Source organism: Pseudochaenichthys georgianus, chromosome 7 (assembly GCF_902827115.2).
Source record: "Pseudochaenichthys georgianus chromosome 7, fPseGeo1.2, whole genome shotgun sequence".
Classification (NCBI taxonomy): domain Eukaryota; kingdom Metazoa; phylum Chordata; class Actinopteri; order Perciformes; family Channichthyidae; genus Pseudochaenichthys; species Pseudochaenichthys georgianus.
This window is the reverse complement of record NC_047509.1, coordinates 4,533,578-4,560,176: the sequence shown is the minus strand read 5'-3', so window position 1 is coordinate 4,560,176 and position 26,599 is coordinate 4,533,578. Positions and strand designations below refer to the sequence as shown.

The window sequence follows — 26,599 nt, the reverse complement described above, 5'->3', positions numbered from 1 at the left end:
ACACCTCCCAGAGTTTCCGTTAGCCGGAAATTACCGGACTTTGACCAGTAAAATATGCTGAAGACTGGCAAATCTAAATCTCTCCGGTCAAAATAATGTCCCCTTAGTACGTCGAAGCTTCTTCCCATTCACTTTAAATGGGGTGACGTCAGGCTTTGCCAAACTGCATTGTGGTTCCGTCGCTTCGCTTTGCTCGCTTCAAAGTTGAGAAAAGTTCAACTTTTCAAGCTTCGACGGAAGCATCAGCCAATCACATCATATGCCAGTACAAGCTCTAGCCAATCAAACCGCGTGTTTGTGTGTCCGGGGCAGGAGATTAATGTGATTGGTTGTGGTCGCGCTCCAGACACACCACTGGCAAGCTTCAACTAGCTGGATCTGATCGATATGGACATAAACGCGAGTGAAGTCTAATCTGGGGAGAGAGCGATCAGCTGCTGCTGACGAGTCGACACGCAGCTCTGCATGATCACCTGCAGCGGTGAGCGGAACAAAACACACACTTCAGGTTAGAATATCACTCGTAGCTATTTTAATTAGCTCTCACGCTACCTGAACTAGTTATAGATATTTTTAGTTTCACTGTCGGGTCACTCATTACTGATCCTCGAGCTGCATGATAGGGAGAGAGAGAGAGCGCTCCGTTTATTATTCCCGTGGTATTGTAAATTACTGAACACTTTTGAATAATGTAGTTAATCTACTATAATTAGTTTGTTTAATATCGAATCATATCAATTTGTTTTAAAGCTCAATAAATAACAAAGAAGACCTTTGACCGGCACTTTTCTCATTTTGTCCAGAAGATTTAAACTTTAACGGACATGTTGACCGGCGGAAACAAATTCTAACGGAAACTCTGGCGCCTCCTCTGTCTCTGACAGTTAAGTTATGATTGTTCATGTGTCTGAAATCTTTATTTAAAGCTCACTATACAGTCTTTAGAAGTTTCATTAGTGTCAGTAAAGTTGAAGCTAGTATCTGTTAAAGAGGTAGATACATGTAGTATTACTTGTTGTGCCTTTCTATTTTTAATTGCTCTTTGATTAAATTAAAACAGAAATGATTTAAAAAGCTGATAGCAGTTTTATCAGCAAGTCTATTTATGTTTGTGTGTGTCTTTATTTGTGAATGAGGCATGAGCATGATGGTGCTGCTGTCTCAGAGCTTAAGTTCTCTCATTAGGATTCACATCATTTCATTATTCTCAACTGGTAGAAAACTGTGGTTTTAAATAATGACTGAACTGGGAAATTTTATTCATCTACATCATGTTCAGAAGTGAATGACTATTGTCTCTTTCTGAAACAATCAGATGTCATTCATTTTTGTATTTCTTAAAAGGTCCCATGTCATGCTTTTCCGGTTATCACCCGTCCCCTTGTGTGTTATCAAGGTGTTTCTGCATGTAAACGGTCTGCAGAGTCACAACCCCTCAAAATACACCCTGTAGCGAGTACAACTCTAACACAGAAAATACCTCCCCAAAAGGCCTCATTGGAGATTTCTAATTTTCTTCCTGGTGTAAGGGACTGAGAGGCAGAGTAGTGGGGAGACACCTACATTCCCAATAGGTGGCTCCACCCGTTGCCAATTAACAGTATTGGGAGCAGGTGGGGAGACCTCACACCTGGTGCTAATCACTCCCTCAAGGGAGACAAAAGCACCTAGAGTTGCTCAGTTGTGTGTGGCACATGGAGGGAGCAGGAGACTCCCAGACTGAGGAGAACAGTTTGTAAGCTGGCAAGTCGGTTAGCGGCCCGGCTACGTTAGCCTTTCTAATCGTAAAAGGTATTTTTTAGTTGAACAGCAATAAAGCCTCTTTTTTGATTTGAACACTGCCTCTGTCGTGACTGCTTCACTACCACTTTTCCCTTTATCTGCCCCGGCCTGTTACACTGGTGGAGAATTCGAGCCTAAGGACTCTAGTGGTGGTGTTGCAGTTAGTGTATTTCGGTTTCAAGATGGAGGATGTACTAAGGGAGTTGGTGCGTATTTCTACTGAGCAGCAGACTCTGCAACGGCAGATGATACAGGAGCAGCAGAAACAGAATGCGCTTCTCCATGTGGAGGTAAAAAAATGCCTAACAGCAGCCTCTCCTACCCAGAGGGAAACAACCGTACAGCCTAACCCAGGTCGATTCATCCCCAAAATGATGGAGAGTGATGAGATAGAGACGTACTTAACAGCCTTTGAGCGCACTGCTGAAAGAGAGGGCTGGCCAAGGGATTCCTGGGCTGATCTGGTTGGACCATTCCTCCTGGGCCCGGCACAGCAAGCTTACTTCGACCTCCCTCCTGACCAAGCAAAGGTCTACGTCGTCTTGAAGAGGGAAATCCTGGCGAGGTATGGCTACAGCTTAGGCAGCTAGAGCCCAGCGGTTCATGACTGGAAATACAAGCCAGAGTTGTCAGCCAGGGCCCAGATGTATGACCTAGGCCGGGTAACCAGAGCCTGGCTGACCTGTGACCCCGAAAAGTTGGGTGTTTTAGAGAGGATAATGATGGACAAATATATTCGGTCTCTGCCCTATGAGACCAAGAAAATGTCAGCCAGCAGAATCCAGCCAGTCTGGATGAGTTGGTTGACGTAGTGGAGAGCCACATGGTCACAGCGGACCTGCTTAAGTCCACACGACCAGACACCGAGTGGGGCCGGAAAGCCAGTGGGGGAAGCATCACGGACTAGACGGGCACGAGAACCGCGATGGGAACCCGAAGAGGTAAGGCGACGACAGTCCTACCTGCCAGAGGGCCAACCGCGTTGCTACCAGTGTGGGGAGATAGGCACATTGCCGGGATTGCCCAGGGAAGGATGAGCTAATGCCGACCGCCCACTCATCTGGTGCAAGGCCCTGCCACCTTCTTGACTCTTGCTGGGGTACAGGAAAGCTCCCTGGCTCAAATGATACCAGTCAAGGTAAATGGAAAGATGCAGAGGCGCTAGTGGACTCAGGAAGTGTGGTGTCCCTCATTCAACCCCACCTCCTCGACCATTTGCCATCTGAAGAGACTGTGGCCGTCTCCTGTGTCCATGGGGACACTAATTATACCCCACTTGCCTCATCCACCTACCACAGTTAAAGGCAGCTGTGAGCTGAAAGTGGGGGTGGTTCCTTCCCTACCAGTCCCAGTCTTGGTGGGCGAGACTGCCCACTATACAAGCGCCTGCGGCACCAGAGGGAGGGGAGGCCCAAAAATCCCAGGCGTGCCAAAGGAAAGCGAGAGAAAGGACAAATTGCCACCCCGGGTACGTCTCCTCAGCAGTTTCCCCAAAGTTGTGTGTGCTGTGCCGGAGGAGCAGAGAGGCAACCAATCTTCCAGTGCAGACGAGGCAAATGATAACCCTTTTGTTGCTTCCCTGGAGACCTAAGCACAGGGGAGGAGGGTGAAGTCACATTGATTCCAAGTTTGAAGGGCCAGTTCGGGACCGCCCAGATGGAAGACCCCAATCTGCTGCATGCACGCAGCAATGTTACGGAAATAGAGGGAAAACCTGTTCCAGGAGTAGGTGAGCTTACATGTCCTCATTTCCTCATCAAAAATAATCTGTTATACTATGCCAAAGAGGTTGAAGGTCAGCGAAGAGACTTGTTGGTTGTCCCAAAACAATATGTGTCCACAGTGTTGCATCTGGCTCACAGCCATGTCCTAGGGGCCCACCTAGGGGTTGAGAAGACAAGGCAGCGGATTGGGAGCCGGTTCCACTGGCCAGGGGTGGTAAGAGCTATAGAGGATTATTGCCGCACCTGTGTTGAATGTCAAAAGATGAGTCCCAAGCCACACTTTAAAAATCCCCTAATACCTCTACTGATAATCGATGTACCGTTTTCTCGCATTGCCATGGACTTAGTGGGACCGCTGGTGAAGTCTGCCAGGGGACATCAGTATATTCTTGTGATCCTTGACTATGCAACCAGGTACCCGGAGGCCATTCCCTTGAGGAACATGACAACGAGAGTGATTGCACGGGAGCGGCTTCACCTGTTCAGCCAAGTTGGGATTCCTAAAGAGATACTAACAGACCAAGGCACTCCCTTCATGTCCAAGATAATGAAGGATCTCTGCAGGCTATTCAAGGTAAAGCAGCTTCGTACATCTGTCTACCATCCTCAGACAGACGGATTGGTAGAACGCTTTAACAAGACATTGAATCCATGTTAAAGAAGGTTGTTGACAAGGATGGTCGTAACTGGGACCAGCTTCTGCCCTATGTCCTGTTTTCAATCAGGGAAGTTCCACAGGCTTCAACGGTTTCTCCCCCTTCGAGCTGCTGTATGGCCGACAGCCCAGAGGACTTCTCGACATCGCGAAGGAAGCCTGGGAGGAGCAACCAAGCCCCCATCGGAGCCTGATTGAGCATGTAGAGACGATGCAGACGCATATGAAAGATGTTTGGCCCATGGTCAAAGAGCACATGGCTCAAGCCCAAGAAGCCCAGAGGAAAGTGTATAACAGAGGTGCCCAACCGCGTGAGTTCCTGCCCGGGGATAAAGTGCTTCTTCCTGGTCCCCACCACAGAACACAGATTCCTGGCATCGTGGCAAGGTCCCTATGAAGTGGTAGAGAAGGTGGGACCAGTCAACTACAAGGTACGTCAACCTGGCCGTCGCAAAACCATCCCAAATATACCATGTTAACCTGTTAAAGAAACGGTACGCCCGAGAGGCACTGCTGTGTTGTGGTTCCCCGGTTGTGTCACCTTCTTCTCCCGACCAGGAGGTGGCCGAAGTGGAATACGGTCCAGGGCTATCCAAATCTCAGTTACAACAAACCAAGGAACTGGTTCAGCAGACTTTGGACGTGTTCTCACTACGACCTGGACGCACAACGATGGTGGAACATCAAATCCACACAGAGCCTGGCCAAAAGGTAAAGATGCGGCCCTACCGGGTGCCGGAGGCAAGACGGGCAGCCATTGAGCAAGAAGTGCAGAAAATGCTGGCTATGGGGGGTGATTGAAGAATCTCACAGTGAGTGGACCAGCCCTGTCATTCTGGTTCCTAAGCCCGACAAAACCAACAGGTTCTGTAATGATTTCAGAAAATTGAATGAAATCTCCAAGTTTGATGCGTATCCTATGCCCAGGATAGATGAGCTGATTGACCGGCTTGGGGAAGCCAGATATATCAGCACTCTGGACTTGACGAAAGGGTATTGGCAGGTCCCACTTGAAGCAGCCTCAAGAGAGAAGACGGCCTTCGCCACCCCCACAGGGCTGTACCAATATACTGTGCTTCCCTTCGGGCTTCATGGAGCACCAGCCATATTCCAGAGGACTGATGGACAAGGTTCTGAGGCCACATCGTGAGTATGCAGCTGCCTATTTGGATGACGTTGTGATCCACAGTGACTCATGGGATAGCCATCTCATAAGGCTTGCAGCAGTGCTGGAATCTCTCCGAAGGGCGGGTCTTGACAGCCAATCCAAGAAAATGCAAGCTTGGACTGGAGGGAAGCCGAGTATCTGGGCTTCACCATTGGGCGGGGCAACGTTAGACCACAAGAAAGGAAGGTTCAGGCGATCCAGGACTGGCCACGGCCGTCAACAAAGAAACAGGTGAAAACCTTCTTGGGTCTGACGTCCTACTATTGCCGTTTCATCCCAAACTTCTCCACAATAGCCTCTCCCCTTACAGACCTGACCAGAGACTCACAGCCGCTAATGGTCAAGTGGACAGGAGAGGCTGAACACGCCTTTGAGGGACTTAAGAGGGCTCTCTGCGCACGGCCGGTGTTGGTGACCCCAGACTTCAGCCGGGGGATGATTGTGCAGACGGATGCGTCAGAGGTGGGCATAGGAGCAAGTACTATCCCAGGAGGTTCACGGTGAGGAACACCCAGTCATGTACATCAGCCGGAAGCTGAACACAAGGGAACAAGGGTATGCTACTGTGGAGAAAGAAGGCCTAGCAATAAAATGGGCGCTTGAGCGCCTCCGGTATTACCTCTTGGGACGACACTTCACTCTGGTAACTGATCATGCCCCACTGATCTGGATGGCAAATAAAAAAGACACAAATACTAAAGTAGGAAAGTGGTTTGTCTCACTACAAGAGTTTAACTTCTCTATCATCCACAGAGCCGGAGCTAAGCATGGGAATGCAGATGCTCTGTCCCGTAGAGATGCCCTGTGGACCATGGTCACCTCTCCTCGGCCAGAACTGAAGGGGGGGGTGTGTAAGGGACTGAGAGGCAGAGTAGTGGGAGACACCTACATTCCCAATAGGTGGCTCCACCCGCTGCCAATTAACAGTATTGGGAGCCGGTGGGGAGACCTCACACCTGGTGCTAATCACTCCCTCAAGGGAGACAAAAGCACCTAGAGTTGCTCAGTTGTGTGTGGCACATGGAGGGAGCAGGAGACTCCCAGACTGAGGAAACAGTTTGTAAGCTGGCAAGTCGGTTAGCGGCCCGGCTACGTTAGCCTTTCTATCGTAAAAGGTATTTTTTAGTTGAACAGCAATAAAGCCTCTTTTTTTATTTGAACACTGCCTCTGTCGTGACTGCTTCACTACCACTTTTCCCTTTATCTGCCCCGGCCTGTTACACTGGGTATCACTATGTAGGGATACCCAGTAGCCACGCCAAGAGCTATGGCCGCACCCTCTGCCAGCCTTTCACGAAACAAAGCTTCCTAAACCTTTCAGCGATTCATGCCGGATATGTACAGCGTAGGGCACTGAAGAACGATGCTGTTCCTACTTTGTTTGGACCAGCGGAGATTCGGGTACACAACCTGTAAGTATTCATTGTTGTTTGTGTATTTATGATGTTTAAAACAAACAAGGTATCTACCACGACTGTTTAAATGGGTAAACGTTTTTCTGACTACTACGTTGGGATCGCGGAGAAATTCTCTCAGCAGACCCATTCTCACAGCGTTATAAACCTTTTTCTTTCTCAATATCAAGCCACACTTATTGTTTTTACTTCGGCTGTGAGTGTTTGTGTGTGCTCAGGATGAGTTTCGCTTGTTCTAGCTGTATCGCCAAGCCTGTCTGCTGCAGCAGTGTGTGTGTGTGTCTGTGTGTGTGCGAGCAGCAACGAGCCTGTCAGCTTCTCGACCAATCAGAGCACACTGGGCTCACAGGGAGGGCAGCCGTTTAGGACAGAGAGTGAATACCGGTGAATAAAAATACTATACAGAGATGCTATACGAGAAACCAATGTGAGTTTGGAAAATTGCACAATATAAATCTATTTTAGTAGACCTCAACAATGGAATTGTGATCAGTAGAAATGGCCATGGCATGGGACCTTTTAAGAAACCCACATAGAAAAATCAATATCATAAAATAAACAGTAATGGTGCCACCAACCTGAGCTGTGAGATATAAGGCAGACACTGCAGCAAAGTCCTCACTTCACTCTCTCCATCTGAGCAGCCTCTCAGCTCCACTTGTTTCTTCTCTGGTTGGAGTCTCAGCACTTCCAGCAGGTTGGAGGTCTTTCTCTGTGAGAGGTCTATGGTCCAGACTGCAGGAGCTGACTGGAGAACAGACTGTAATGATGGAAGGACACTCAGACCTGTTTCAGTCTCATAGTCCTTCAGGTGGGAGTACAGATCCAGCAGGAAACCACCCTGATATTCTTCATCATCATCAGGATCAGATATGTGAGGAAGAGGGAATGTTGGATATGTGCACACTGATGATAACAGCTCCAGTGTCTTCTCTCCTGTCTGCCGCTCTCTCTCTGCTGCTGCACAGAACAGAGTCCCAAAGAACTTGACTCCACCTGAGTCTCTCAAACAGCAACTGGAACGAGAATTGAACAGTTTGTTATCAGACGATGTCAACAGCAGAGAAAGACTCTGATAGGGAGTGTTTCTGCTAAATGTCTACAAATACCTGCCATTGAGCAAAACACAGTAAAGTCAATCAACCTCATATTGAAGTAACTATGCCGTTAAAAGGATCATATTTGGAAGCTTTCAGTAAATGAACCTTTTCACAACACGTGTCATCACTTAGCTCTTCTACTGACTCACAACACAGACACTAATCCTGTTTCTCCAATCACTTCTTATTTGCTTCCCAGCGATTCTGTTCACCTGAGGTGATTTTACTTTGTGAATGAGTTTTGTATGTAAAATGATACTCCCAATATAATAATGTGAAACGTGGAACAACAACATCTAGAGTCACTATCATGTAGAAGAGAACATCATTAAACTGTTGAGATAATACAAATGTGAATTAGAAATTTAGTAACACCTCCTCTGTCTCTGATGACTATAAGTTATGATTGTTCATGTGTCTGAAATCTTTATTTTATGCTCACTATACAGTCTTTAGAAGTTTCATTAGTGTCAGTAAAGTTTAATCTAGTAGCTGTTAAAGAGGTAGATGAATGTAGTATTACTTGTTATACCTTTATTTTTTGATTTGCTCTTTGTTTAAATTAAAAGAGATGCAACCTCTTCTATCTGTGCAATAACATTTGTCTTTGTTACAACTGATTATTGATAAGCTGCAGAGATGATTTAAAAAGCTGATAGCAGTTTAATCAGCAAGTTATTTATGTTTGTGTGTGTCTTTATTTGTGAATGAGGCATGAGCATGATGGTGCTGCTGTCTCAGAGCTTAAGTTCTCTCATTAGGATTCACATCAAGTCATTATTCTCTAACTGGTAGAAGACTGTGGTTTTAAATAATGACTGAACTGGGAAATGTTATTCATCTACATCATGTTCAGAAGTGAATGACTATTGTCTCTTTCTGAAACACTGCCCATAATCAGATGACATTCATTTTGTATTTCTTAAGAAATCAACTTCATAAAATAAACAGTAATGGTCCCACCAACCTGAGCTGTGAGATATAAGGCAGACACTGCAGCAAAGTCCTCACTTCACTCTCTCCATCTGAGCAGCCTCTCAGCTCCACTTGTTTCTTCTCTGGTTGGAGTCTCAGCACTTCCAGCAGGATGGAGGTCTTTCTCTGTGAGAGGTCTATGGTCCAGACTGCAGGAGCTGACTGGAGAACAGACTGTAATGATGGAAGGACACTCAGGCCTGTTTCAGTCTCATAGTCCTTCAGGTGGGAGTACAGATCCAGCAGGAAACCACCCTGATTTTCTCCCTCACCCTGTTTGTCAGTAAGAGGGAATGTTGGATATGTGCACACTGATGATAACAGCTCCAGTGTCTTCTCTCCTGTCTGCCGCTCTCTCTCTGCTGCTGCACAGAACAGAGTCCCAAAGAACTTGACTTCACCTGAGAATCCAAACCAGAAACTGGAAAGAGAATTGAACAGTTTGTTATCAGACGATGTCAACAGCAGAGAAAGACTCTGATAGGGAGTGTTTCTGCTAAATGTCTACAAATACCTGCCATTGAGCAAAACACAGTAAAGTCAATCAACCTCATATTGAAGTAACTATGCCGTTAAAAGGATCATATTTGGAAGCTTTCAGTAAATGAACCTTTTCACAACACGTGTCATCACTTAGCTCTTCTACTGACTCACAACACAGACACTAATCCTGTTTCTCCAATCACTTCTTATTTGCTTCCCAGCGATTCTGTTCACCTGAGGTGATTTTACTTTGTGAATGAGTTTTGCATGTAAAATTATATTCCCAATATAATCATATAAAAAGTGGAACAACAACATCTAGAGTCACTATCATGTAGAAGAGAACATCACATCCAGGGCTCAACGCTAACTTTTAAAAATGGTTGCCAGGCTGGCAACCAGGCATCAGGTTTTGGTTGCCAAAACTGAAAATACGGTTGCCATTTCATTTTTTATAGAAGGGATTATGTTTGTATGCCAATATTTTCATATGGTAAAGTTTCGTTTAGCACTTTTATTTTGGTAGTAATAAGATCGGGACTCTTATTTTGAAGGAACTTTTACCTGAAGTGAATGGACAACGGAGCAGAATGTACTTATATATTTCGCCTTTCAAGACTTAACACATTTCCTCTTTGCTTTTTGTTCGGGTTCATCTTGCGCTTTATCAGTTGAATCACTTTGAACATTCGTTTGAGATGTTGACGGGTTGGCCGAACGTTTTACCCCACAGTCAAACAACTTAATTTGCTTCGCCATTTTTTGTAAAACAAACACACGGCACACCGTGCACGCGAGTAAACGTGCATCGCTTTCTGGTTCCGTAATCACACCAATGCACGTGCAACTTAAGTATCAGGTTCCGAATGATTAAATATCACTCTTAATACAACAAATAATTAACATTCATCTATTTTGGGGTGCACATTTAGCTGTTTGCTGTCCTTATTTCTTTATGTTAAAAACTGGTTGCTGGTTTTTTCTGAATGGTTGCCAATGGCAACCTGGCAACCGTTACTGTCGAGCCCTGCATCATTAAACTCTTCACTTTGCTCCTGAGATAATACAAATGTGAATTAGAGTTTAGTAACACCTCCTCTGTCTCGTATACCTCATTCACACCAACGGTGTTTCAGGGCCGGTTCGGAGCTGGAGCTTGAAAAGCACTGGGTTTTCCTGTTCACACCGCAGCGGAGCAGCCTCTGATGCCCCTTTCACACCAGCGCCTTTTCAGCTCCGGCTCGGAGCTAGAGCCTGAAAAGCGCCGGGTTTTCCTGTTCACACCGCAGCGGCGCCGGCTCTTAGCTCCGGAATCCGCTTCATTTCCAGCTCCAAAAAATTGTCGGTCCAGAGGCAAGAGCTTCGGAGCTAAGAGGCGACGTCGCTTACGTCGAGGCGTGCAGGAAACTAAACCCACCTCCCCTGAACATGGGTCGACTGTTATGCCTGCCTACAAGCAGTAGTGCCTATAAACACACTTTATAAAGTCAGGCAACACTAACCAGGCTTCGTGTGATGCTGTTTATTTGTACCTTACTTTGACCATCCGTTCACTGCTATCGATCATTGTGGAGGGAGGTGTTGTTTTGTATTATTGCAGCTATCGGATGCAAGTAGTCAGTTTAGCTTCAGTTGCTATGCCAACATCACCCGTTTTATACCAGAGAAACTTTCATAACAGCGTTGTGATACCAAACAGTGTCAATTCAGACTGACACACATTCACTTAGGCTAAGGGGAACTGGGGATATGCATCAGCTGCTTGTGTGAGTCGGACAGTGAATACTTTAGAGCGGCCGCTGCAGTGTGAGCTAACCGGGAGCTAACGGGAGAATAAACTCCCGTGGAAGAGCAGCCAGCACTGCAGCGGTCGGTAGATGCTGCAGAAACACATTAATAAACAATGAACCACGGCACTCTGGAGCAAAGTATAAGGTTGGAGAAGTCGTTATTCAATTTATTCTGGCTTCGTGTGATTAAAAGCAACACGATCATCGACCCGACGCAGTTGTTGTTGTTGTTGTTGTTGTGAGCGCCGTAATGGGTGCCGTTGGGGAGCAAATCAGCGATGTAAACGGTGACGTCATGACGCAGCAGGGGCAGCTCTGGGGCGCCAGTGGGCGGTGTGAACAGAGCGGGAGCTGAAAAGGGAAACCGGAGCTGAACCAGAAAAGCTCCCGCTCGGAGCTATAAACTGAAAAGCACTGGTGTGAAAGCCGCATTAGCTCCGGAATCCGGTTCATTTCAAGCACCAACATTTTTTCCGGATAGAGCAAAAGCACCGCATACGTCACGCCTACGTCGAGGCGGGGGCAGGATAAACTCCTGAACAACAACAAAAAGCCCGTGTTTTATCCAGTTTGTACACAACGATGGAGAAACTTAACAAGCAGCAGTGGTCCACTGAAGAGACCAGCTACCTACTGGGAATATGGTATTCCGAAGAGGTACAGAGGAAGCTGGAGCACAATCGGCCATTGTTGTTGTTGTCGTCGGTGTGAGCATACAGTCTATGGCAGGCATCCTCAAAGTCCGGACTCTGGTCCGGATCCGGACCGAACCACAACTGTCTCTGGACTCTGAGCAAATTATACTTTTCATATGTATTATCTGTGTTATCTGCGAGACATCGCCACGAGTCAAAATTCTCCACTATGTCCACTGCAAACATGCTCTGCATGTCCTGTTCCACTGTCTGTGTGTGTCTGTCAACGCATTGGTCCAATCACATTCAGCATCCCGTCAGCGTTTTTTTCCCCCGCCAACAGTCTGCAAATCAGAGGCACAGTAGGGCGGGTCTTCGCGGAATGCGGGTGGGAAAAATGCATGTGTGTTTAAAAAAAAAAAGTCAGAGCGAGAGTTAACAGCTCATCTAGTTGCATCTGTACTGTAGCTAGTAGCCTAGTTTAACCTACCGGGGTGGCATGGGGTGGCAACTGCCACCCTAAAAATAGGCCTTGCCACCCCAGTTGGTAGCTTTGTTTTGAAAGAAAAGTTGTGGCTCATCAGACCACATGAGAGAAAGTCTCTAATGTCCGAGTGCAAGTGAATGCAGCACAAGACGCACGCCTTGTAACCCCTCCCCCGGCCCTGGCGCGAGCGTGGAAATATGATTGGCGGCGATTTCATTTGAACGGCGCAAAACGAGAAGCATTCGGACCCAAGTACTGAAGGAATGAGGTATTTGCGGTCTACAATAACAGAGAAGAGACTCTCAGTTTGGCTGGACTCAGCATTGAATCAAAACGCTCTAAAGCTGTTGATCTTAATAAGTTTGTGAGGCGTTTGGTTAACAAAATGGTAATCGCTGCATTCAGCTGTAATAGACATGTCAACTTGATGCTCTGCTCACAGATGAGCATACAAAACTGTTAAGATGATGACCTTACATGTGTAAATATATTTTTTTCTTTGAGGGGGTCTGCCCCCAAAAAACTGTTTTAAGTAAAGTAAAGTAAAATAAGACGGTGTGTAAAACTTCACTGCCCAGCCAAAAAAAGTAACCACTTTGATTTAACTTGGCCAGTAGGTAAGGACTTTCCACTGGATAATAACTGAAGTATAAAAGAATGCATGACTGAAGTGATGGAGACCATGTTTGAAGGCAAACAAAAAGAGGAAATAACAGGTCAAATCAAGCAAATCCCCCTCTCAGATTCCACAGCAACCAGAAGAACATAAATACTGGCTGGTGATTTGATTAATCAGTGTGGCAGCGGGGTGTGGTTAGGGCGCCGGCTGCTGGAGTGAAGGGAGTGGCTCGGCCGGAGGCCAGACAGCTGATCGGAATCAGGTAATCAGTGCGGGAATAAAAGCATGTCGTAACCTGGTTCTGGGCTGTTGCAGTAGGCGGGATCCTGGAAGGTGGCAAAAGGACATGTGAAGGTTGCCACACGGGCAACGTTGGAGACCCGTGGATACTTTTGTTTGGAGCTAATAAACGCCTGTGTTACACAAACCTGCTCTTTCCGTCCATATTTGAACTCTGTGTGAGCGGAGAGGCTCAAAGTGGCGCCTGAACAGGGACTTCATGGCGGAAGTTGAAACCCCGCTGGGGCAGGCCCTCCAACGTCTCGCTCACATGCAGGAGACCACCACGGCATTACAGCGACAGCAGAGCGAGGCTCTGCTCGGGATCGCCTCGAGCCAGCGCGAGGACCGGGCAGGTGGCGCTGGAGCAGTTAATCGCCGGCCTGCCATCTTCGACGGCGAATTGGGTCCAGTGCCATCGCCCCGCCAACCTGGAAGCAGCCGCCGTCCTCGCGGAGGACCACCTCTCGCTTCCCCGGCGGAGCATGAAAGAGGAGCCCCCGACCACCAGCCGTTTCAGCGGGCCGACCCGTCCCAGCCCCGAGGAGGAGGTTTCCGGGAGCAGCTGCCCTTCCCTCCCCACCACCACATGACTAGTGCTGCGTACCGGTACGCCGAACCGGTACTGGACTTGTAAAAAGTTTCGGTTCAAGTCCGGTTAAAACCGGAACGTCAGGAACCGGTACTTGGACTCGCAAAAAAACTAGCACTTACGTATATTCTGGTGTCTGTGATTATTTAAACATTCCCTGATAAACGTTATTCAGCGTCAATAAATGAGTGCTAATCCCAGTGTGCTCAGTGTACAACATCACATGTCATTTCACCTTCGATTTACGGTTTGAAAACGTAGAATTTCGCCACATGCTAATGCTAACCGGAAGTGAAGAATTTTCAGAATAAAAGTTTTAAGTTAATAGTGTGAACTTTCAGTTTTTTCAGAATAAAAGTGATTTAAATTAGTGTTTTTAATTCAAAATTACGCCATATCAACATTGATTTTAATTTCTAACAGTATGTATTGTAGAGTTGTAGAAAATACATGGTGCACAGACAGTACAGTACACTCTGACTGTACAGTCACTAGAGTGTAGCCTATACTGTATATTAGGTGTGTAACAGTGTGATGCGTATAGTCTACTCTACACTCTACCTTTCAGCAACGTTTTAGGGATTTAGGCTCAGTCAGCTCAGGGACTGTTTGGTTACTTTAGTTTGGTAAATGAAATAAATGTTTGAACTTTGTAGTAGTTCACTGTAGTTGCTGTCATAAGTCATTTGTAGACTAAGTGGCACATTTGTACTTTGTAGAGAAATGTAGACACAAGTTGGAAGGGAGCACAATAAACCTGATGAGTTTGAATTTGAGTTGATTATGAGTTAATTTTCAATTGATAATTAGCTCACAATAAGTTCACTTTAGTTACTCACACAACTTGACACAAGCCATGGGTTCAGGTCCGGACTTATAAGTCCGGACCTGAACCTGAATGTGAGTCCAGGTACGCAGCACTACACATGACCCCAACCCCGCAGCCCCGACACTTTCCCCACCAGCCCTACCTTACCCTCCTGTTTTTATCTCTCCCCAGGGTCCGGCCTATGCTTCTGGTCGTTCGGCACCACGGGGGGCTCCTCAGACGTCAGGGCAGGATTGCTGGCGGTGCGGGCAGCCCAGCCACTTCCGACGGGAGTGTCCTCTCATGGAGGTTGGACAGCTGGTTCGGGTTGCGGGACCGCCAGTTGCCTCCCCCGATTTGGAAGGGACGTACCATATACCGGTATGTATACAGGTGACTGTCACTACCCGATCTGCAGCCCTGCCCGATCTGCAGTGCGCATGTGCAAGATGGTCCGCCATATTGGACAACTCCAGAGGGACTTCGCCACTCTATTACGCTCTATGACGCGTTGAAATTACACTGAACGCTGCGTTCCAGAAGCCCCGGAGCATGGGCTGCAGGAACATGCTATACTCGAACGCTGCGACGCAGCACCTGAGATTACTTCCAAAATGTTTTTCACGCTCTCAATTTTTTACGTTTAATGTTATATTCGTTCGGTACACTTCGGTACACATGTGTACCAAACCGAAGGGCCCATATCGTATATATTTCGGTACGAATATGTAAACCGTTACACCCCTAGTCTCTGATGACTATAAGTTATGATTGTTCATGTGTCTGAAATCTTTATTTAAAGCTCACTATACAGTCTTTAGAAGTTTCATTAGTGTCAGTAAAGTTGAAGCTAGTATCTGTTAAAGAGATAGATAAATGTAGTATTACTTGTTGTGCCTTTATACTTTTAATGGCACTATATTTAAATTAAAAGAGATGCAACTCTTCTATTTGTGCAATAACATTTGTTCTTTTTAAAACTGATTATTGATAAGCTGCAGAGATATGTTAAAAAGCTGATAGCAGTTTTATCAGCAAGTTTATTTATGTGTGTCCATGTGTCTTTATTTCTGAATGATAATGATGCTGTTGTAGTAATGGTCCCACCAACCTGAGCTTTGAGATATAAGGCAGACACTGCAGGAAAGTCCTCACTTCACTCTCTTCATATGAGCAGCCTCTCAGCTCCACTTGTTTCTTCTCTGGTTGGAGTCTCAGCACTTCCAGCAGGATGGAGGTCTTTCTCTGTGAGAGGTCTATGGTCCAGACTGCAGGAGCTGACTGGAGAACAGACTGTAATGATGGAAGGACACTCAGGCCTGTTTCAGTCTCATAGTCCTTCAGATGGGAGGCCAGATCCAGCAGGAAACCACACTGATATTCTTCATAACCCCATTTGTCAATAAGAGGAAATGTTGGATATGTGCACAATGATGATAACAGCTCCAGTGTCTTCTCTCCTGTCTGCCGCTCTCTCTCTGCTGCTGCACAGAACAGAGTCCCAAAGAACTTGACTTCACCTAACTCGCCAAACCAGTAACTGGAACGAGAATTGAACAGTTTGTTATCAGATTATGTCAACAGCAGAGAAAGACTCTGATAGGGAGTGTTTCTGCTAAATGTCTACAAATTCCTGCCATTGAGCAAAACACAGTAAAGTCAATCAACCTCATATTGAAGTAACTATGCCGTTAAGGCAAGGCAAGGCAAGTTTATTTATATAGCACTTTTCAACACAAGGCAATTAAAAGTGCTTTACAAAAAATGAAAGACATTAAGCATTAAAAAAGAAAAGCTAATAAAATAAACATTAAAAGAAAATACATGGATAAAAGTTACAGTGCAGTCTAAGATGTGATTAGTTCAATTAAAAGCAGCGACAAAAAGAAAAGTCTTCAGCCTGGATTTAAAAGTAATAAGAGTTGCAGCGGACCTGCAGGTTTCTGGGAGTTTGTTCCAGATATTTGGAGCATAATAACTGAACGCTGCTTTACCATGTTTAGTTCTGACTCTGGGGACAGAAAGCTGACCAGTCCCTGAAGACCTGAGAGATCTGGACGGTTCATAATTTAGCAGATCAGAAATGTATGTTGGGCCTAAACCATTCAGTGCTTTATAAACCAGCAGCAGTATTTTTGAAATCTATTCTTTGACACACAGGAAGCCAGTGTAAAGACTTCAGAACAGGAGTGATGTGATCCACTTTCTTAGTGTTAGTGAGGACTCGAGCAGCGGCGTTCTGAATCAGCGGCGTTCTGAATCAGCTGCAGCTGAAGAACATGTTTTTATGAACCACACAGCTTCCGGTCTCCCACGACCCGACCGGAGAAAAAGACGTGCTGCAGGCAGTAGAAATACATTGCTTATAAAATCGTGCTGTGCAACACGAAAAAAAGGGGCAAATCGTGTTGGTGAACACGAATCAATAGATTAAAAATCGTGTTGGTGAACACGAAATGCCGTGAGACTGGTTTGCACTGTCCAGCCTTGTTGGGGATGGCTCTGTGTCCGGCTCAAAGAGCCTTAGGTTTGCCCGAATGTCAACCAGTTTTTCCACTCTCACATTTGTGAGCCTGTTGCGACCCTTTGTGTGGTCTCAATAGCCATGCAGTGAGCAGTGTGCTATGGCATGGATACTCAAGTGTACTTGAATGGCATCTGTTTGTTTTAGTCAAGATTATGCTAAAATATACTTTCCCCAACTATATTTAAGTTCCCTATGAAGAGCCAACCTTCAATTTAGAAAATTCCCAGTTTATTCCCATAAATTCCCGTGGAGAGTTTCCATCTTTGAAAATTCCCGGAATTTTGCAACCCTACTCACAACACAGACATTAATCCTGTTTCTCCAATCACTTCTTATTTGCTTCCCAGCGATTCTGTTCACCTGAGGTGATTTTACTTTGTGAATGAGTTTTGTATGTAAAATGATACTCCCAATATAATAATGTGAAACGTGGAACAACAACATCTAGAGTCACTATCATGTAGAAGAGAACATCATTAAACTGTTGAGATAATACAAATGTGAATTAGAAATTTAGTAACACCTCCTCTGTCTCTGATGACTATAAGTTATGATTGTTCATGTGTCTGAAATCTTTATTTTATGCTCACTATACAGTCTTTAGAAGTTTCATTAGTGTCAGTAAAGTTTAATCTAGTAGCTGTTAAAGAGGTAGATGAATGTAGTATTACTTGTTATACCTTTATTTTTTGATTTGCTCTTTGATTAAATTAAAAGAGATGCAACCTCTTCTATCTGTACAATAACATTTGTTTTTGTTACAGCTGATTATTGATAAGCTGCAGAGATGATTTAAAAAGCTGATAGCAGTTTTATCAGCACATTTATTTATGTTTGTATGTGTCTTTATTTCTGAAGGAGGCATGAGCATGATGCTGTTGCTGTCTCAGAGCTTAAGTTGTCTCATTATGATTCACATCATTTCATTATTCTCAAACTGGTAGAAAACTGTGGTTTTAAATAATGACTGAACTGGGAAATGTTATTCATCTACATCATGTTCAGAAGTGAATGACTATTGTCTCTTTCTGAAACACTGCCCATAATCAGATGACATTCATTTTGTATTTCTTAAGAAATCAACTTCATAAAATAAACAGTAATGGTGCCACCAACCTGATCTGTGAGATATAAGGCAGACACTGCAGGAAAGTCCTCACTTCACTCTCTCCATCTGAGCAGCCTCTCAGCTCCACTTGTTTCTTCTCTGGTTGGAGTCTCAGCACTTCCAGCAGGATGGAGGTCTTTCTCTGTGAGAGGTCTATGGTCCAGACTGCAGGAGCGGACTGGAGAACAGAGTGTAATGATGGAAGGACACTCAGGCCTGTTTCAGTCTCATAGTCCTTCAGATGGGAGTACAGATCCAGCAGGAAACCACCCTGATTTTCTTTATCATCATCATCAGGATCAGATATGTGAGGAAGAGGGAATGTTGGATATGTGCACACTGATGATAACAGCTCCAGTGTCTTCTCTCCTGTCTGCCGCTCTCTCTCTGCTGCTGCACAGAACAGAGTCCCAAAGAACTTGACTCCACCTGAGACTCTCAAACAGCAACTGGAACGAGAATTGAACAGTTTGTTATCAGACGATGTCAACAGCAGAGAAAGACTCTGATAGGGAGTGTTTCTGCTAAATGTCTACAAATACCTGCCATTGAGCAAAACACAGTAAAGTCAATCAACCTCATATTGAAGTAACTATGCCGTTAAAAGGATCATATTTGGAAGCTTTCAGTAAATGAACCTTTTCACAACACATGTCATCACTTAGCTCTTCTACTGACTCACAACACAGACACTAATCCTGTTTCTCCAATCACTTCTTATTTGCTTCCCAGCGATTCTGTTCACCTGAGGTGATTTTACTTTGTGAATGAGTTTTGTATGTAAAATGATACTCCCAATATAATAATGTAAAACGTGGAACAACAACATCTAGAGTCACTATCATGTAGAAGAGAACATCATTAAACTCTTCACTTTGCTGCTGAGATAATACAAATGTGAATCAGAGTTTAGTAACCCCTTCAAGGTTCAAGGCTTTTATTGGTCATACAGTGTATTTATGACGATGAAAATCTTAGGTCACAGGCTCCTCCAACAGTGCAACACAATAAAACAGAAACAAATAGTGCAAGTATATAGTAAATAATAAAAGAAAAATAGTAAAAAAAAAAGTGAAATAGTTACATAGTGCAATAAGAGTCTATACAAGTTATTGGAATATGATGTATTAGATAAATAATTTCTAAGTAGCAGCCAGTAGACACCTCCTCTGTCTCTGATGACTATAAGTTATGATTTTTCATGTGTCTGTTATAGTGAGCTTTAAATAAAGATTTCAGAGATGATTTAAAAAGCTGATAGCAGTTTTATCAGCACATTTATTTATGTTTGTATGTGTCTTTATTTCTGAATGAGGCATGAGCATGATGCTGTTGCTGTCTCAGAGCTTAAGTTGTCTCATTATGATTCAATTCATTTCATTATTCTCAACTGGTAGAAGACTGTGCTTTTAAATAATGACTGAACTGGGAAATATTATTCACCTCCATCATTGTTACGGCCGCCGCCTCCCTGGTCCTGTTAATTCTGTTTTGCCTGAGTTATATGTAAATGAGCTGTGCGGTTGCCCTGATCTGAGCTATCAGCCATTGGAGTGTTGCTTGTGGAAGACATTCTCAAGCAACCGTTTCACTTCTCATGCACTGATTCGCTAGATGAACAGCCAATCAGAGTGATTTCTTTGTCCGACTGCCTGTGGCCGACAGGCCATGAAAGGCCAAATAAGGCGTGTCACGGCCGACGGTGCGGGACACACCAAATTGAGTTTGGGAGATAGGGCATACTTCGTCGTCCGACTAACGAAAACGGCCGATTTCGGCCTGGTGTGTCAGGGCTTTTAAGGTCCGCCTTGCACGTCTCCAGTTAGAGGCAAAATACGAAGTGCAGAGCAGGCAGACACAGTTGTAAAATTCATGGGAAAGCTCAGGAAGCGGTTGCTGCTCTTTCGTTGGAGGATAGTCTGGATTATGACTCGGTTAAAGTTGCCATCCTCAGAGTGTATGAACTAGTTCCAGAAGCATACCGACAGAAATGTAGACACCATAGGAAGGGTCCAAATAAAACACACGTAGAGTTTGCTAGGGAAAAGGGAATGTTGTTTGCTAAGTGGATAGCCTCATTTAAAGATGCAGATTATTCTGCTCTGAGGGAATGGATCATGATGGAGGAGTTCAAGAAATGTTTGCCTGATCGCATTGTTGTGTATTTAAATGAGCAAAAGGTAAATTCACTCTCTCCTGCTGCTGTGTTAGCTGATGAATATGTGCTGACTCATAAATCTCTGTTTTCCTCTCTCTTTACTGAGGTCACGCCGACGCCGTGTGTCAGCCGTACCCTTTACTCAGCCATTAAATGTGACTAATGTAACAAGAGAGGAGAGAGAGTGCTTTTACTGTCACCAACCTGGACATGTCATTGCGAACTGTGTATCTCTGAAGCGTAAAGAACAGCCGCAAAACATGTCACCGCCAAAAGGCATTGGCCTGATTAAAGCAGAGTCATCCACTGGCCTGCATCGGACACTGAAGACAGTGGGATAGATCCCTGTTTTAAGCCTTTTGTATTTGACGGGTTAGTATCTTTAACTGGTGAGTCTGCCGATCAGAGACCTGTGCACATTTTGCGAGACACGGGAGGCTCACAGTCTCTGATTGTTGACTCTGCGCTGCCCTTTTCTGAACAGTCAGCCTGTGGCTACGGCTCCACATTATGCGGCATTGAGATGGGTTATATCCCACGGCCCGTACACAACGTACATGTACAATCAAAACTAATCCCCCTTTTTTCCCTGTCGCTGTGTGTCCCGCGTTACATGAGGTATAGTGTTTCTGATGGGAAATGACATTGCGGGCGGTAAGATGACTCCTGCAGTATTGGACTCTCCTCAGTCCGCAGAGTCACCCGACTCGAGGTAACAGAAACAAATCACAACATGTTCCCTAGTGCACAGGCGCGTAATAGTGACTCTGAGGTCTCATTGTCTGATCCTGTATTTGTGTCGATGCTTTCAGATGAAGCTGTGTCAGAGGAAAAGCCAGAAATTGTGGCTTCCCCTCCTCCTGAGGATGCCGCTGAGCCAGCACAACCCGCCGGCTCAGACAAGCCTCCCAACAGTCCGACTCTCCCGGTAACCCGAGAGCGTCTGCTAGTCTATCGGATATTCATCCTTGTTTTGGTGTTAGCTCTACAGCATTTTGAGATTTAAGTTGGATCCAGCCTTTGGCCAATTGTTGTGTTTACTTGTCACGATCCCTTCGTATTCTGGTCTCGCATGTACAAGACAATCAGCGTCTCATGCGATGGGCTCTGATCGTGCGGGACTACCACATTACATATCCGTCATAAAAAGGGCTCAGAGAATGTGTTGGCAGATGCTTTGTCCAGGTTGGTTTAGTGATGTTCGTGTGTGTGTGTGTGTGTTATTAGGTAGGTTCGTTAGTGTGTATGGTTTCACAAAACCTGTGGGTTTTTGTCTTAAGGGAGGGGGTGTTACGGCCGCCGCCTCCCCGGTCCTGTTAATTATGTTTTGCCTGGGTTATATGTAAATGAGCTGTGCGGTTGCCCTGATTGTTGGCATTAGCTACCCATCTCCTGGTCCGCCCCGAAGAATGTGATTGGAGCTACCGGGCCCGACGCGCTCCAATCCCAGTACACCTCCAGCATGCACCTTCCGGGAGACGACTACAAAGCCTGGGGACAACGATCAGTCGGCAGGCTCTGCTGTGTGAACAGACACCTCTCGCTACTTGCTCTTTGACTGTGATAATTCTGTTAAAAGTGGTTAACTTGTGTGGTCCGTATTAGTATTGTTGTGATTAGATGTGCCTAGGTTAGTTTAGTATTATGTTGACTGTTGTCCTATAGCAGGGGTGGGGAACCTCCGGCACCCGGGCCGTTTACAGCCCGCGAGACCATTTGGTACGGCCCTCGAGGTAATTTATAAACACACGCAAAAAATTAAGAAATCTAGACCTCAAAAAAATTAAACAAGCGAGTGCCTGTTTTTCCTGGCCAAGGTCAGGGTCCTTGAACACAACACGAGCCTAACATGTCATCACGTGGTATATGTCTCGTCTGACAGGGGTGCAGTTCTGACGGAGAGCACCAGAACGCCGCTCCGGCACTTCCAAACATTGCAGTTGCCATGGAGCCGTACACATGCTGCAGTTTTTGCGTGGCGGTGTCTTTAGTTGAAAGCCCGGTGGCGATCTGTTCATCGGTCATACTGATCATACAGTCAATAACTTTGTTGTTATTAGCATCTGGTTAGCTAGCTATGCTAACGAATATAAGAAGCTTTTTCTCCAACCAGTGAGGTAAAGGCACATCTTTATATGATCATTATAGTTATAAAAAAATAAGAGAATAAAGTAAACAGGTATAAAATACTATGACAGTAAAATAAAAGTTGTTATTAATAAACAAGAATACAGTTTGAAAGGGGAGTGATTTGTAAAGCACATCACTCCCACCCTCATCCACCTCCACTGGTTGCCGGTCAAGTTCCGCAGAACTTATAAAGTCCTCCTCCTGACCTACAAGTCCCTCCATGCCCTTGCCCCCCAGTACCTATCGGACATCCTCCACCCACATGCCCCACCCCGGAACCTGCGGTCTTCAGACTCTGGCCTGCTCACCACCCCCCGCACCAAACTGAGAACCTTCAGTGTGGCAGCCCCCACCCTCTGGAACGCTCTCCCTGCAGAGATTCGCAACATCCCCACACTGGACGCCTTCAAAAGGGCCCTCAAGTCCCATCTGTTTATCAAGGCTTTCGGTCCTTAAATCGATCTGTTGTTTTGTCTGTCTGACCTTTGTTTTGTTTTGTTTGTGCTTGCCCTATTCCTGTAAAGCGACCTTGGGTCCCTTGAAAGGCGCTATAGAAATATCAGTTATTATTATTATTATTAAAGTATCCATAAAGAAAAAGCTGCTTACAGTTCTGTTTCATATGGGTGTTGAGAGATGTATCCATAGATCTCTTAATGTTGCTCTCAAAGTGCACCAGATTGATGCTTTTAACTTCAACATTTAAAAAAAAAATCTTCCCGGGGGAGCAGACCAGACCCCCCTAGAGGATGTTAGGGTCCCCCCCCACTTTAAATCATGTGCACACATCTTGTGTCCATATATTTCTGTTTTGGTGGTCATGCCACAACCGTGCACGTGCATGCATACGCGAGTCATGGTGAGATATCTGGATTAAGAGGTTGCTTTTTCTTTGCACAGCCTGAAAGAAAGGCAAAATGAATGGGCTGTGATTTCTGTATTTTTAAGCAGAGGTCAATAATTAGTACGGCCATCGGAGGATGTTGAAAAATTGAAATGGCCCTTGAGAGGAAAAAGGATCCCCATCCCTGTCCTATAGTATAGCTGTGTTTTCATACAGTCTCCTTTCGTTAGTCTGTACCACTTGGATAGTGAGGGTTGTTTTGTTGTTGTTGTTTGTTTGTTAGTCTATATTTCTTTGTATTTAATTAGGCTCCCTTATTAGAGTCCTCTCTTTGTTGGTTCCTCATTGAAACCGGCGCCCTTTTGGCCCTTTTGTTTGTTTCAGGCTGCATGCCTTCCATCTTTGTTACAACATTATTTAATAAACTCATTATAATTATTACCAATTCCAACTGGTGTGTGTTACATTTCCTCATCCCCCAGTGGGGACGTAACAATCATGTTCAGAAGTGAATGATTATTCTCTATTTCCGAAACACTGGCCACAATCAGATGCCATTCATTTTGTATTTCTTAAGAAATCCACATAGAAAAACTAATATCATAAAATAAACAGTAATGGTCCCACCAACCTGAGCTGTGAGATATAAGGCAGACACTGCAGCAAAGTCCTCACTTCACTCTCTCCATCTGAGCAGCCTCTCAGCTCCACTTGTTTCTTCTCTGGTTGGAGTCTCAGCACTTCCAGCAGGATGGAGGTCTTTCTCTGTGAGAGGTCTATGGTCCAGACTGCAGGAGCTGACTGGAGAACAGACTGTAATGATGGAAGGACACTCAGGCCTGTTTCAGTCTCATAGTCCTTCAGGTGGGAGGCCAGATCCAGCAGGAAATCACACTGATATTCTTCATAACCCTGTTTGTCAGTAAAAGGGAATGTTGGATATGTGCACACTGATGATAACAGCTCCAGTGTCTTCTCTCCTGTCTGCCGCTCTCTCTCTGCTGCTGCACAGAACAGAGTCCCAAAGAACTGGATTCCACCTGAGTCTCCAAACCACGGACAGTAACTAGAACAAGAATTAAGATAACATTTAGTTTATTGATCAAAATTTGGGATTTGTATTTATTTGTATTGATGTAAGGGTTGAACATGTTATCAGATGATGTCAACAGTACACAAAGAGCCATGCTTTACTGATAAGGAGTGTATTGGCTAAAAGCTTACAAGTACCGTTAATGGGAATCATTTAGTAAAATTAATTAATTGAACATTAAAGTGAACATGCTGTTAACAGGGCTGTAAGTGAGTCTTTGAGGAACTTTAGGAAATTAGATACTTAACAAAATGTTTAATGAACCAAGAGTCAGATTTCAAAGGTGTTTCCTCAGCTCTGTATTAAAGGATGTATTTTATACTGGAAAACCACTCCTAAACCAACAAGTGGGACTGAAAGGGAAACTTTACCGAAACATTTTTCATCACTTAGCAGAAAAGCTGTAAATACTGGATCACACATTTTAACATCTATCATTATTTAAAACTCCATGAAAATTAAACAGCGCTTATTGTACATAATCATCTCTTCATAGTGATAACATTTTCACTTCCTGATGACAGAGAGTTTTCTTTAATTGCTAATAAGCCACTTAGGTAAAATCCCCTCATTCAGTCGTCTTAACCAATCATTGTTCAAACATCCTGCTCAGTTACACGACATTTATTGGCTGAACACAATATTTTGGCCGGATAATGAATCTATCAATCAGCTCCTAAGTCTATTACAGTTAATCCCGAATATACTTTATTCAGATAGCTCCAGTATGAGGAGGTATTATCAGGACTGTCTTGTTGTATTAGAGCAACATTATGCTTTTTATGATTCACATTATTTCATTATTCCAAACAGGAAGAAGACTGTGATAAGTGATACTGATTTGATTCAGCTTTATCTAAATCATCTTTATTTGTGAATGACAATAATGTATTTTTTGAAACACTGTCGATTACCAGTTTATTTATATTTCAGAATCTGAATAAATATACACAATATTAATACAAGTAGATTATCTGTCTAATTTACCTGAGCTGTGAGATATAAGGCAGACACTGCAGCAAAGTCCTCACTTCACTCTCTTCATCTGAACAGCCTGTCAGCTCCACTTGTTTCTTCTCTGGTTGGAGTCTCAGCACTTCCAGCAGGATGGAGGTCTTTCTCTGTGAGAGGTCTATGAACCAGACTGCAGAAGATGACTGGAGAACAGACTGTAAGGATGGAAGGACACTCAGGCCTGTTTCAGTCTCATAGTCCTTCAGGTGGGAGTACAGATCCAGCAGGAAATCACACTGAGGGTTCCTCTTAAAATAATAAGAAACTATGTTGGTTAAAGCTATTGTTTGATATGTGCACACTGATAACAACAGCTGCAGTGTCTTCTCTCCTGTCTGCTGCTCTCTCTCTGCTGCTGCACAGAACAAAGTCCCAAAGAACTGGAGTTCACCTGAAGGTTCTGATATCTGAGGCACAAAACTGAAAACACAAGGAATCAAGAGATTGTGATGTTAGGTTTCTATCAAATACAAACTTTTCTCCATCAGCTGTGGTTTAACTTATGTTAAATTGAATCTGCATGCACCAAGAATCAAAATAAATGAAGCAGCTTATTTTGAGAAAGATGACCATTTACCTGATCTGTGAGATATAAGGCAGACACTGCAGCAAAGTCCTCACTTCACTCTCTCCATCTGAGCAGCCTCTCAGCTCCACTTGTTTCTTCTCTGGTTGGAGTCTCAGCACTTCCAGCAGGATGGAGGTCTTTCTCTGTGAGAGGTCTATGGACCAGACTGCAGGAACTGACTGGAAAAATGGCTTCAGTTGAATGACAGCTGAATTCTCTTGAGTTTTGACATGTTGATACAAATCCAGAAGGATGTTATGCATATCACAGTTAAAAGAAAACAGAGAGATGAGGTTTTTCACTTCATTGTGAACGCTTTCTCCTTGAATGAGAGTAGCTGCTTTCAGGCATAAATCCAGAAACAGCTGCTTTTCTTGTCTCTTCAGTGTCTCATAGCATCGCTCCTGGTCCTGTAATCCTGGACCTCTGTAGGTCCTCCTGAAGCTGCATGATAACAAACATGTGTCATTGCATGTACCATAGAACTGTATAAACTTTAAATGTAAAACAAAGTTACAGCTGTTAACACTGTGCTAATTATGTTAAATATCAAATGCAATTGCAATATTTAATTCTCCACAGCTTTTGAAGAATTTCTGAGAGAGTACAATTCTGGATGTCAACATAAGAGATCAAAGTTCAGAT

General features: G+C 44.6%; 1 protein-coding gene across 1 annotated transcript in view; it reads right to left on the bottom strand.

The window, feature by feature from the left end:
• Window positions 1-26,599, bottom strand: part of LOC117449657 (uncharacterized) — a 71,567-nt gene that overhangs the window by 22,665 nt on the left and 22,303 nt on the right. The window contains exons 8-14 of the mRNA XM_071203667.1: window positions 25,964-26,398; window positions 25,360-25,806; window positions 23,911-24,345; window positions 18,156-18,596; window positions 15,624-16,052; window positions 8,812-9,240; window positions 7,323-7,760 (exon numbers count right to left, since the gene is read on the bottom strand). Of these exons, the coding sequence (XP_071059768.1) occupies window positions 7,323-7,760; window positions 8,812-9,240; window positions 15,624-16,052; window positions 18,156-18,596; window positions 23,911-24,345; window positions 25,360-25,806; window positions 25,964-26,398 (3,054 nt within the window). The remainder of the gene's footprint in view (window positions 1-7,322; window positions 7,761-8,811; window positions 9,241-15,623; window positions 16,053-18,155; window positions 18,597-23,910; window positions 24,346-25,359; window positions 25,807-25,963; window positions 26,399-26,599) is intronic.